This window comes from Carcharodon carcharias, chromosome 17, assembly GCF_017639515.1.
Source record: "Carcharodon carcharias isolate sCarCar2 chromosome 17, sCarCar2.pri, whole genome shotgun sequence".
Lineage (NCBI taxonomy): Eukaryota > Metazoa > Chordata > Chondrichthyes > Lamniformes > Lamnidae > Carcharodon > Carcharodon carcharias.
The window spans coordinates 4,985,601-4,998,715 of NC_054483.1; the positions used below are offsets into that span (position 1 = coordinate 4,985,601).

Sequence of the window (13,115 nt, forward strand, 5' to 3'; positions counted from 1 at the left end):
CCTGGCCTGGACCTTTGAGACAGAGCACCCAGTCCACATTTCACAGTGAAAATTTGTCAATTGGAACTCTCCACCCAAACGAACCGAGCCCAATTCTCTTCAAGAACTCTTGCAAGGCTTTGCCACTGCCCCTGGAGCCTTGTGAGGTTGGGGAACTCAGTCCTGACAGGCTCCAGATCCGAGTGGCAGCCTCGCAAAATGATCGTCTTCACCCCCCCCCCACCCCCCCACCCCACTCCCCTCCCCTCCCCTCCCCGCGACCCACCTCTCCCCCTCCAGTTTATGACTTTGTAGCAGCAAATGATTATTTGTGAATTGGTGAACGAGTTGGTTTCGAATCTCAATCCGAGCCGATCTCAGTCAGGGCAACAACCTGGGGTGGGGGGGAGCGCAGTGCAATCTTTCTGACCATTTCTCATCTGAGGAGGGCAGACATCAGCCAGGGTTTCTGCATGTTTGCCGTTCAGTCACCTGCGTGAATGTTGGAGATGGATTAGCATAGATCGGGCTGAGTTTGGATACTGCTTGATGGCCTGAAATCTTGACTCTTGGTCAAGACAAGTAGGCAACTGAAAATAGATTTACTTTGCCACAAGGGCCGTCTCAGGGAGAAAATGTGACTTTCTGTCCTGTATTTAAAATGCTACTCTGTCAAACAATTGCTTGACAGCACATAACTTGGACACAGCTGAAAAGGGAGATGTATTGCTGAAGCTTCCCATCTTACTCTCATTAGGACAAATGCAAGAATGCCAAATTTCAAACAGTCACAATTTATATGACAGGGGGAAAATGGTGCTGTAAAGGGGCAGCACTTGATGAACAATCCTGAGTGCACTGACAGCGACACTAGCAATCAATTTAAGATAATCAGTCGAGCTCATAATGCAGCTCATTTATACCTGCTAGAAGTGACATACCTTCATATGCAGGGACCCGTTCTCTGTAAACAAAAGGAATATGTTCAAGCCTAGCGCCTTTTTTTGAATTACCCGGGGGCTTGAGGAGCCTGTAGTCCCCTCATGCTTTCTCCACAGCAACACTTTGGCCAATCAGAGTTGACTCGCCAACCAATCAGCTCCTTTTCCCCCCTGTTGTACAAATTGTTGTAATTGGCTGAAATCTGGCACTTAAAAAAGTCCTTGAAAAAGAGCATGATGGGACTCTGACCAAGCTGGACCCAACAGGATGCTCGAATGGGACTCTGACCAAGCTGGACCCAACAGGATGCTCGAATGCCACCACAGCCCCTCGCCTTCCTAAAACAGGCGAGACATGCTCCACCGAGATTGACCATTTGGGCTGAACTACGATTGGTTTTTGTGTGAAGATTGGTCCAATGGGAACAGTGTTGAGGGCCCAAGCCTGTTTCGGGTCACCTTGGCAATAGAAGCGCTGATCGGGCAGGGCTGGGATGGAGCTCAGAGGTTGCTGGGCGTCCTGTCTAAACCTGGTTTGGGGTTGGGGTTGCTTTCCAACTTAACTGATAGTGTCAACCAGTGTAGAGCGGCAGAGTAAAACAGTTTTCACTCCCCCCCCACCAACCCCCACCAGGAAACTCACACCATGATTCAAGCCCCTGCATCAGTGCCAACCTGCATTCAGGTCTAAGAGAGCCAGCTGTATTTTGCAACAAGTATAGGGCCTATGCTTGTGTTGTAATGGACCTCAAAGCAAAAAAAGGGTTTAGTACCTTTGCAAATCATCAATGACTGGGCTACAAACTCCAAACAACTCTCGTTACCAAGCTCCAGCACAGGATTCCATGTTGGCGCTAGGGGTGGCATCAAGAGCTGGCAATTAAAGCCAAAACATTTTAGATGTGTAGTGAAGAAGGTTTTCTCTCCCGATTCGCGAAGTTGGAAAAAGATACCTGGCTAAAGGAAAGTAAACCTTAAGCACACAGAGAGTCAGAGAGAGTATTGGGTGCCAAGAGGTAGCTCCTGATTTTGAAGGTGGATCGGAGTGAATGCAGACTCCCCCTAGGAGTGTGACTGAGACCAGGGTTCTGGCAATGCATACTCGACCCAGATGGGCAGGACCCTGGTGCTATGTGCTAGAATCCAATGCCACCAGAATCGATATGGTGTATTAGAAACAAACTCAATATAATTATCAATAATGAACTGACGACTGTAATAGTTTTACATTCAAGTGTTTAGAATCTTAAATTAACAAGTTAATTTCCCTCTTATTTTTGCATTTAATATACAATTTAAATTGTGTATTGTTATAAACATTCCATATTAATCTGAAGAGAGAGTGTGCAGTATTGTCGGCCAATGGGTGGGGGAGGCACTGAACTGCCATTAAGGTGGGTTTTTACTGTACCTTCCAACTGATCCATTCCTCCTGTCTGTCACCCCTGCCCCTTGTGACCGACGGGTATCCCCCTCCCCCTACCCCTCCCCCTCTTCTTGTGTCTCTCATTGTCCCTGTGCCGGGGTCTCGTTTGGAAGTCGGAGTGCTGACCTCAGCCAATGCCCCAGGTTCATCCGACGCCAGGCGGGCAAAGCGGTCGGGAGCGGGATCTTGCTGTGCAGCTCACAAGCTGTGCTTTTGCCAAATCGTGGGGAGGGGTAAGAGCCCACCGTAAACCCCAGTGCCTTGCTTGGAACTGGAAGCTGTACAACAAATGGAAGGTACTCCCGGTTGAACGCCACGAGTCAAGGGCAGCAGACCGGCCTACATCCGCCTGTTCACGTCCAGCCAGGCCCGGGTTTGGGTCAGGATTCTCCACGTTATCAAAGAGGGGGGTGGCGATGCCACTCGGAGACAAGGGGGCGGCGAGTGTCCAACAGCCTGCCGTGCCAAGCTAGGAGGAGTGAGCCCTTCCACCCACCCACTGCCGTCTGCGCCTGGGCAAGAGTGGGGAGGGGGGGTGCCCTGCTGTCGCTGCTATTCGGCCCCGAGGGGATATCCGGGGGGAAAGATGGGCTGCGATCGCCTCGCTTTCGGAGGTGGGGCTGGAGGCCGGGGAGAGCTCTTATCGGGCAGACGAGGGGCAGCCTGAAAAACAGTGAACACACAAATTACAGATCCTGCTCCAGTTCCACATCGACCCAACTTATTTGGACATTTACCTGACAAACGTAAAGGCTACAGCTATTCTTCTCTCTCTCTCTCTCTCTCTCTCTCCTTTTATCCCTTGCCTTCTCCCACTCTGCTCTCTACTCCCTCTCTCTCGTTGACCCTCCCCTCTTCCTTCTCTGGTCCCCCTTCTGTTCCTGGCCACCAACTACCCTTCTGTTTCCTACCCTTCCCTCTTCCCTCTCCGCTCTCTCCCTCCCCTCTTTTCTCTACTGCTCGCCGTTTCACTCCCTCTCTCCACCCCCCTCCCGGCCCTCTCTTTTCCCTTCTCTTACTCTTGCTTTGAGTGGAGGAGCCGGAGTAGGCCATTCAGCCCATCAAGCCTGCTCCGCCTTTCAGCTAGATCAACGGCTCATCATTTACCCCAAGGCCACCCTCCTGCACTACCTCCAAATCCCTTCAGGTGGGATAGTTCTCTCACAGTGCTGTCTTGTTGCTCTGTTTCTCTTTCTTTCTCTCTCTCTCTCTCTCTCCACCTTTTTCATCTCCCATCGTTCCCTTTTCCTTTCCCCTGCTCTTGTTTTCTCTCCTCTCCAGTATCTCTCTCCTTTATCCACTATCTCTTTTTTTCCTCTCTCTCTTTCTTGGCTCTTTTCCCCCAATCTCTCTACTCCCTCACTTCTTTCTGCTTTACCTCTCTGCCTCCTCCTCTCTCTCTCTCTCTCTCTCTCTTACGGCCTTTCGTTCAATATTAACCAACGTTCAACACCGCTCTCTAATCCCACGTGTCACTCAATCCTGCCAGCCAGTTCACAGTGCAGTTGCCTGTCTTACCTCTGGCCTATCTCTCTGGCTCCCATTTTCATAGGGCTTGCTCTTGGGAGGTGTAGGTGGAGGAGTGTCACTTGAGTCCGGCGTAACTGCTGGGTTACTCTGCAGTGTGGGGTAACCTGTGAGAGAAAGGGAGGTTCCTTAAAGGTCCTCTGACTGCAAAAAGTCTCAGTGACTCACTCCTCCGATTTGAACGATGAACCTATGATTCCGGAGAGAGACTACACAGCCGGTCGAGATAGCAGTTGGCAGACCAATACTGCCCCTCCCCCACTTGAGAGTTGGGGCAATTGCCCTCTGGCACCAAGCCCCATCACGTGCAGAAGTTTTAGCAATTGTTTGAACACAAAGAGTTGGAAATTTGGGGGTGAGACGGTGGCATAGTGATCCACCAGACCAGTAATCCAGGCTAATGCTCTGGGGGGGGGGGCATAGATTCAAATCCCACCATGGCAGCCGGTGGAATTTAAATTCAATTAATAAATCTGGGATTAGAAGCTAGCCTCAGTAATGGTGACCATAACAACTACCATCGGTTGCTGTAAAAACCCATCTGGGTCACTGATGCCCTTTCGGGAAGGAAATCTGCTGCCCTTACCCGGTCTGGCCTACATGTGACTCCAGACCCACTGCAATGCAGTTGACTCTTGACTGCCCTCTGAAATGGCCCAGCAAGGTCAGTTCAAGGGCAATTAGGGATGGGCAACAAATGCTGGCCCTGCCGGCGACACCCACATCCTATGAAAGAATAAACGAAAAGAAACTGAGGGAAGCCATTTGCCATTGACCATCAAGGGGCAATGGTTAGATTTGGTCTTGTTGGAGATGGTCATTGCCTGGCACTTGTGTGGCGTGAACGTCACTTGCCACTTGTCAGCCCAAGTCTGAATTGCCTACTCCTGCTCCTAGTTCTTATGTTCTCATGTTATTTGGACATGGGCTGCTTCAGTAGCTGAGGAGTTGTGAAAGGTGCTGAACATTGTGCAATCGTCAGCGAACATCCCCACTTCTGACCGTATGAAGGGAGGGAGGTCTGAAGGTTCTAAATAGGAAGAAGTGATAGTTAGACATACTTTTGGAGAGGTGGGTGGAGGAGTGGGGCAAATCAATCGGGGACAGTAAGAAAGGAATGAGTATGTTGGGAGTGTAAAGCTCTGGGGGGGGATTTCCCTGCCTCGCCGAACTATTACATACTCAGCGTCCGTGCTGCAGTCACCGACGTGCTTTGCAATGATGCGTGTGTCAGCTGCGAGGGGTAGCTTTGCAACGAAGGGTGACGCTTATCACCGAGCTGAAGACTCTTTGGCCGCTGCGGTCTTTGAGAAGCAATCTGGAAAATCAGAAAGAACACACTCGTGGTGAAACACGGGCCGCCCATTTTGCCAAAGGAGCCCACAGTTATCCGCCGGGGAGTGGGCGAGCCCTCACAAAGCCGGGGTTTCCAGGTGGCACTGGCAGGAGTAGTCACGAGGAAAACGTCACACTTCCAATCGCTGCCTGGCATCCTGGAATTTGCTTCCCCCTTCCATCCGGATCTCACATGCAGGGAACGGGATCGTAGAGTCCCCCTGGATGAGGGTGACTATTCCGCACGGACTCGATGGGCTAAGTCCGTGTGATTGGACAGTATAGCTTTTTTGTTGTTCATGGGGATGTGGGCGTCGCTGGCTGGGCCAGCATTTATTGCCCTTCCCTAATTGCCCCTGCTCAGAGTGGCAGTTAAGAGTCAACCACATCGCTGTGGGTCTGGAGTCACATGTAGGCCAGACCGGGTAAGGACAGCAGATTTCCTTCTCTAAAGGGGATTAGTGAAGCAGATGGGTTTTTTAACCACAGTCGATTCATGACCATCATTAGAATTTCAATTCCAGATTTTTATTGAATTCAAACTCCACCATCTGCCATGGCGGGATTCGAACCCAGGTTCCCAGAGCGTTACCCTGGGTCTCTGGATTACTAGTCCAGCGCCAATATCACTATTGCCTCCCCGTGGTTACGTTACCGGACTAGTAAATTCTGGATTAATGCTCTGGTGAAATGGGCTGAAGTCCGTGGATTTAAATTTAATGAATTATTACGCCTGGAATAAAATGATTAATTGTATTAATAATGATCATGAAACTCCGGATTGTCATAAACCTATCTGCTTCACTAGTCCCCTTTAGGGAAGGGAAATCTGCTGTCCTTACCCGGTCTGGCCTGTAGGCAAGTCCAGGCCCACGGCAATGTGGTGGGCCCTGATCTGGCCGGGAAGCCTTCCAGTAGTAGCAGAGCTAAATGAGGACCGAAAACTGGACGGTCCGCTGGCCCCAAGGCACAGGAACACTCCTTCCCCGACAGCACAGCGGGAGCACCAGCATCCTGCCAACCGCAGGGGTTCAGCTCACCACGACCTTCTCAAGGGGTAATTATTCACGTCTAAGCGCTCAGATGGGCAATAAATGCTGGGCCAGACAGTCTCCCAGGAACAGATTTTTTTAAAAAACTGAAGGTATGGTCGCCCCGAAGGAAGGAGAGTGCAGCTTGAAAATTGGGAGGCCCAGTGAATACATACGATTTCTGAAAAGTAGACTTTTTCAGGCGAGAGGTCGACCTTCTGCTCTCTTTCAAAGATGACCTGAGATTTACTGAGGTTCTTCTCTTTGGCCCTTGACTTATTCACTTTGCCGTCGAACTCGTCCTTGTCCAGGCTGTCGTCCAATCGAGAGAGCGGCAGCGACCTGCGTTCAAGCAGCGGGTCCAAGACCGAACTGCAAAGGACAGGACAGGTCAGCGCACTCCTCAACAGGGGAAAGCGCCCTCCGTTCAGAATTGAAAGAAGAAACACTTGACAATGTAACGCGGCGCCTCCGGCAGTGCCGCACTCCCTCAGCGCTGCGCTGACGTGTCGGCCTGGATTTTTGCGCTCTGGCCCCGCGGTGAGACTCGAACCCAGAACCTTACTCTACCAGATACCCTTAACTGAAAATTCTAGGCGACAAGGGGAAATCCAGAAACAAGGAAAATGTAAGGGATGGGACATGGAGGAGGCCATTCAGCCCCTTGAGCCTGCTCTGCTATTCAATCAAATCATGGCTGATCTTTCACCTCAACCCCACCTTCCTGCACCATCCCTTTATCCCTGAACTCCCTTAAATTCAATCCCTGTCTTGAATAAATTCGTAGAGTGATCATCCACAGCCCTCTGGGGTACAGAATTCTAAGATTCACAACCCTCTGCGGCAAGATATTTCTCCTCAGCTCAGTCCCAAATGAGCCGACCCTTTATCCTGACGCTGTGCCCCCCTGTTCGAGATTCCCCAGCCAGGGGAGGGAAACAACTTCTCCCTGTCCGACACCCCCTCCCGTCAAGTCCCTGAGGAGTTTGATATGTTTTAATGGGATCACCTCTCATTCTTCTAATCCCCAGCGATTTTGGGCCTAGTCCACTCAGTCCCTCCTCATAGGACGACCCCACCATCCCAGGAATCAGCCTGGTGAACCCTGGCTTCGATCTCTCTGGGGCAAGTATATCGCTCCTTAGCTATGGAGGCCACAAGAGGTGTGGACTCACCAAGGCCCTACATATAGTAAACCCATTCTTATGCCTCAATCCTTTTATACTAAAGAGTACTGGTTAGATGGTGCTGAACTATAGGGGGAGAGACGGCTGAGGGAGGTTGGGAGTTTACCTTGAGATCTTGCGGTTAGATTAACAGTGGAACTTAGTGATTGTGATGGGGGCCTCACCCACTGGTTGGAGAGCCCTGCATTGTTTCCCTCAGGGAAACCCCACACAATCCCCAGGGAATCAGGCACTTCCCTGGACAGCCTCGGGCCTGGCCATTCGACTTTGGCCACCACCCCCCCAACATCGTGTGGAAATCCCAAGCCCCCCTCCATCCCCCCCACCCTCCCCCCCCAGAGATGTCGGCCAATCAGAGGCCGGCGGTTCTCCAGTACTGGCAATGCCAGGAGCAGTACAACACCGGGGCCTGCAAGAAGGACAGGGCAAGCAGCCTGAGGGAGGGGTGAGTGTGGGTGGGAGGTGTTTGAGGGGAGGGGCTTGCTGGTGACGTGGGGGTGGGGGGGGGGGTTGGTGAGGAAGGGCATGCTGGAAGCAAGCGAAGGCTTTTAACTGCACCCCTCCCTCCACCACCCCCAAACCACACCACACCTCCTGATACCAGGGCTCTTTACTGGGTATAGAGAGCCTGTGAATGAGAGACCCCCTCCCCCCCATCACCCACCCTGCAGTTAGGCAGCCGGCAAATCTGACCAGGGCTCTCTGATTGGCGAGCTCCCCTAGACTGCCCCCCCCCCCCGGTTGGTTGGCAAGCCCCCCCCACCCCCACCAAGTTGGCAAGCTCCTCCTGCCCGCCCCATGGTTGAATAATCTACTCACCCATTGGAGGCCGGCCTAGAGGAAGTGCTGTCGGATGATGTGGAGGAGCTGGAAGCCGCCGATGAGGCCACGGATATGGTGGAGAGTCGCCAGAGCGTGGACGACATGATATACGGCAGGACCATGGAGCCGGATCTGCTTCGCTTTCTGTCAGTAAGAGATGGGGCCTGGGAGATAGACCAACAGTTGCCGATTACTCAACCTGCCCGTGCTTGCGAAACCCAAAACATAACGTTTCCCCTGTTAGATGTGATTCTGCGATTGGGCAGCAATTGATGAACAATCCTGAGTGCGCTGATAACTACACTAACAACCAACCTAAGATAATCAGGTGAGCTCGTACTGTGGCTCATTTATACCTGCTACAAGTGACGTACATTCATATGAAGTGACCTGTTCTCTGCAAACAAACGGAATGTTTTCAAGCCCTGCGGCTTTTTCGAATCAACCGTGAGCCTGGGGTCCCTGTAGTTCGCAAATCAGAGTCAACGTGGCAACCAGTCAGCGCCCTGTAAAGATTGCCAGCCGTTGGTTTTCACTATTTTGGGCTGACTAAAACAAACCCAGCCTTCAGGATTCATGCCTCTTCAGAGAAAGCAGGGCTCTGTAATGCCTCATGAACTAGTTCCCAAACAGCAGGGTTTGGTTGGGACAGGGCCCCATCCGGGGGTCACCACAGCAGCTGCTTCTTCCCACGGCAGTGACACCTGCTTTGAGGGTTGGCATTGAGGGCGCGGTGTCCCGGGTGGGCCTGTTGCGGGAGAGAGAGAGCACGCAGGTTGGCACTTGTTTGCTCCGGGGAAGGCTGGTGGCAGCTTGATGGGTTAGCGGGCAACCCTTCAGCCGAGTGAACGCTGAGGGGGCTGGTGCTTTCTCAGTTCGACATCCGTGCCAGCTTTTGGGCTGGCGCGCTTGCGGGGCCTCGAGCCATACACCGATCCCAGCAAAGCCACCACGATAACCTACCAGGGTGATCACGCCGTAGAGCTTCTCGACCTTCTCCTTCAGTTCCTTGAAGCAGGAAGCGATCCGGGCGTGAAGCGGCTTCAGCTCCTCCGTGGATTTCTCTCCGTGAATCCGTATCCCTTCGGTCAACAGCGGAATCTGGGAAAAGAGAGGGGGGGGGCACAAAGACATCGGGGTGGGAGGGATCCCCGCACACACGGGTTACAGTTCAGTGGGACCTTCTGTGGCAAAGCAAATAAAGCCCAGGATAGATGAAGCAGCGGGCACCAACAATGGGACATGAGCAAGCTGGTGGCAAATGATGCCAGTGGGCAACAGTTGGCATTTGAGTTTAGGCCCACGATTTCCCAAATGTCAAAGGACTTGAAGATAGGGCACAGGCCGTTATCTCAAGCGAGGGTGCTCCCCTGTATGTGCATCAGGCCCCCAAATCCACTTTCCCCCTTGTAACTCTTCACTCCCGTCTCATGGAGTTTATTACAAGCGCCCATCCAATTCCCTTTTGAAATCGTTTATCATCTCCCCTTCTGCCACCCTCACCAGGCCTCTGTGACCTGAAGCATTTCATTAGTGAACCATTCGCCACATTCAAGTCTGCCAGTTTGTATCATCTTATGGAAAGATCAGGCCTGGCTGGGACACTGGGGAGAGCTGACCCTGCCCTCCATCGAAATAGTGCCAAGGAATCTATTGTGGCCCACATGAGACGCCCTCAGGAATAAAGAAGTCTTGCTACAGCTGTACAGGGTTTTGCTGCGAACACATCTGGAACACTGTGTGCAGTTTTGGTCTCTATATTTAAGGAAGGATGTAGTTGCATTGGAGGTGGTACAGTGAAGATTCACTAAATTGGTCCCTGGGATGAGGGGGTTGTCCTATGGTGAGGGGCTGAGTAAATTGGGTTTATATTGTCTGGAGTTTAGAAGAATGAGAGATGGTCTGATTGAGACATACAGGATTCTGAAGGGGTTTGACAGGGTAGATATTGAGAGATTGTTTCCACTGACTGGGGGATCTAGAACACGGGGCACAGTCTCAGGATAAGGGGCCGATCGTTTAGGACTGAGATGAGGAGAAATTTCTTCACTCAGAGGTTGTGAATCTTTGGAATTCTCTACTCCAGAGGTCTGTGGATCTTTGGAATTCTCTACTCCAGAGGTCTGTGGATCTTTGGAATTCTCTACTCCAGAGTTCTGTGGATCCTCCATCGTTGGAAACATTTGAGGCTGGGATAGACAGGCTTTTGGTCTCTCAGGGAATCAAAGGATATGGGGAGCAGGTGGGAATGTGGAGTTGAGGCAGAAGGTCAGCGAGGATCGGATTGAATGGAGGAGCAGGTTCGAGGGGCTGAATGGTCTTCTGCTGCTCCTATCTCTTGTGCCTAATGTCTCATCAGTTAACATTCTGGATTTCATGGCTCCAACAGCACCGAGCACAAACGCATGTGGAAAGAGCATCTCAATGTTTCATTTATAAGGGGTGAGACGAGAAGAGGAACTGAAGGAAGTTAAGGGAGACTGAAAGCACAAGGAGACAGGGCAATTCTAAAGACCCATCAAGAGCTATTTAGAACGCAGCTTGGATGGCCTCGTCTAATCATGTGCTAATAGTCCTTGATGGTGGTGGCTGGGTATTTGTTAGGCCTGTACTTACTCTGTCCATCCAAATGCAGTTCAAATGATATCCAGCTAGAAACAAAGAGTAGCTTGGTGGTAATAGCACTGGGCTAGTAATCCAAAGGTCTGAGCTAATGTACCACGGCATGAGTTCAAAGCTCACCATGGCAGAACTCAATCACTTAATAAATCCACAATAAAAATATTAGGCTCATAATTGTGATCAGGAAACTAATAGATTGTTATAAAAACCCATTTGGTTCATTAATGTCCCTTTACCTGGTCTGGCCTACATGTGAGTCCAGGCCCACAGTGTTGTGGTTGACTCTTATCTGGCCTCAGTTCTATGTGGCTCAGCACTTGAGGGTAATTAGGGATGGGCAATAAATGCTGGCCTTACCAGTGACACTCATACCAAGAACGAGCAGTTAAAAAAAAAGCGCAGGAGGGGATGATACGAAACAGCTAATGATGCAAAACCGTTTCCTGCTCTCTGTCAAGAGGCAATGGTTTGAGAGGTAGACCGATACTCCTGAATGCCCGGGGAGGGGGGATTAGCGGCCTACCTGCAAGGCGATGAGCTGTTTTAAGGTGTCTATTTTTTCCTGGTCTTCAGGGTGTTCTTGTAAGTACCTCGAATTGAAGAATGCCTGAAAAATGAAGATCAGAGAGAAAGACGTTTCAAAAAGATGGGGAGGGACTTTGTGTGAACTGACATAACCTTGGTCAGCTCAGCAGCAAGGCAACATGTAAGCAGCGAGCAATGTTTCCTCTGACTGTGAGGGAGACTGGAAGATCAGCGATGAGGAGCAAATAATTCCACTGTATACCTGCTCAGGAAGGGAATGCAGTCTTTACCCGTTATATAATTGTGACCATTGCCAAAAAGAGAGACATGTTGCTGATGCTTTGGGTCTTGCACTCATCAGGACAAACACAAGAATGCCAAATTTCAAACTACCGCAACAATTTATATGATAGGAAGAAAGCCTGCTGGTTGGTTGGCACTTGACTCTGGGCAAGACTCATGGAGAAAGCAATGGGAAACTACAAGCTCCCCAAGCTCCCAGGTAATTCTAAAAATGCGCAAGTCTTGAACATATTCCTTTTGTATGCAGAGAGTGGACCCCTATGTATGAATGTATGGTGCTTCTAGCAAGGACTAAGTGAGCCACATTACGAGCTCAACTGATTATCTTAAACTGGTTGTTAGTGTAGCTGTTAGCGTACTCAGGATTGTTCATCAATTGCTGCCCAATCGCATCTAACAGTGGACGCTTGGGGTTTTGCGAGCGCAAAGTCAGCCTGTGGACTTTGAGGTATTCTCTCAGTATTGTCCAGATCTCCCATTCATTCAGCTTACCTTCTCATAATTCACAAAGCCGCCCATCACTCCTGCGTCGACTATTCCGGAGAGGAGCATGGAGAGAGGATGAGCGGGGAGTGACCGGTCCCAGGCATACTGCTGCACCATGTTGCTAATCTTTTCGTTTGTCCTCTCCATGGTTTCAATGGCATTTTCCAGGGGGCTGATCTCCTCCTGGGGTGAAAGAGAGTGGAAACTTGTAAGCCGGGTGGCTTTCCACATCATCTTCTGTCTGCCTCCCTCCAGCAATGGTGAGGCCCAGCTACGAGGCCACAGCATCTCCTGTAACTCGCTAAGCCGTCGCTCCTCATGTGTCCGTCAGCTAGATGCTTCACAATGAGGTGGGGGGGGTTCCCAGTCCTGGCCTCTTACACATCACCAAGCAAGGGGGAGGGGTCACTCTACAGCAAACGGGAATGGGAATCCTGCCAGATTTCCTCTCCCTCCGAGCTAGGAATTTTTGTGGAAAATCCCTGGTAAGTTTGATGAAACGAGGGTTTACCTGTGACCAGAAACTGAACTGGACTAGTCATATAAATACTGTGGCTACAAGAGCAGGCCAGAGGCTGGGAATTCTGCAATGAGTAACCCACCTCCTGACTCCCCAAAGCCTGTCCACCATCTACAAGGCACAAGTCAGGAGTGTGTTGGAATACTCTCCACTTGCCTGGATGAGTGTAGCTCCCACAACGCTCAAGAAGCTCGACACCATCCAGGACAAAGCAGCCCACTTGATCAGAACCCCATTCACCACCTTAAACATTCACTCCCTCCACCACTGACACACAGTAGCATCAGTGTGTGTACCATCTACAAGATGCACTGCAGAAATTCACCAAGGTTCCTTCAACAGCACCTTCCAAACCTGTGACCTCAGCCACCTGGAAGGACAAGAGCAGCAGACACATGGGAACACCACCAC

The 13,115-nt window shown here is 51.0% G+C and overlaps 1 protein-coding gene across 3 annotated transcripts in view; it reads right to left on the minus strand.

Moving 5' to 3' along the window:
* Positions 1–257: 257 nt before the first annotated feature.
* dock5 (dedicator of cytokinesis 5) overlaps positions 258–13,115 on the minus strand; it is a 171,275-nt gene continuing 158,417 nt past the window's right edge. For all 3 annotated transcript variants that reach the window (XM_041209787.1, XM_041209785.1, XM_041209786.1), the window contains 8 exons: positions 12,191–12,367; positions 11,394–11,477; positions 9,212–9,349; positions 8,246–8,412; positions 6,416–6,611; positions 5,056–5,191; positions 3,865–3,980; positions 258–3,009 (listed from right to left, as the gene is read on the minus strand). In XM_041209787.1, coding sequence (XP_041065721.1) covers positions 2,899–3,009; positions 3,865–3,980; positions 5,056–5,191; positions 6,416–6,611; positions 8,246–8,412; positions 9,212–9,349; positions 11,394–11,477; positions 12,191–12,367 — 1,125 coding nt within the window. In that variant the 3' untranslated portion in view covers positions 258–2,898. The remainder of the gene's footprint in view (positions 3,010–3,864; positions 3,981–5,055; positions 5,192–6,415; positions 6,612–8,245; positions 8,413–9,211; positions 9,350–11,393; positions 11,478–12,190; positions 12,368–13,115) is intronic.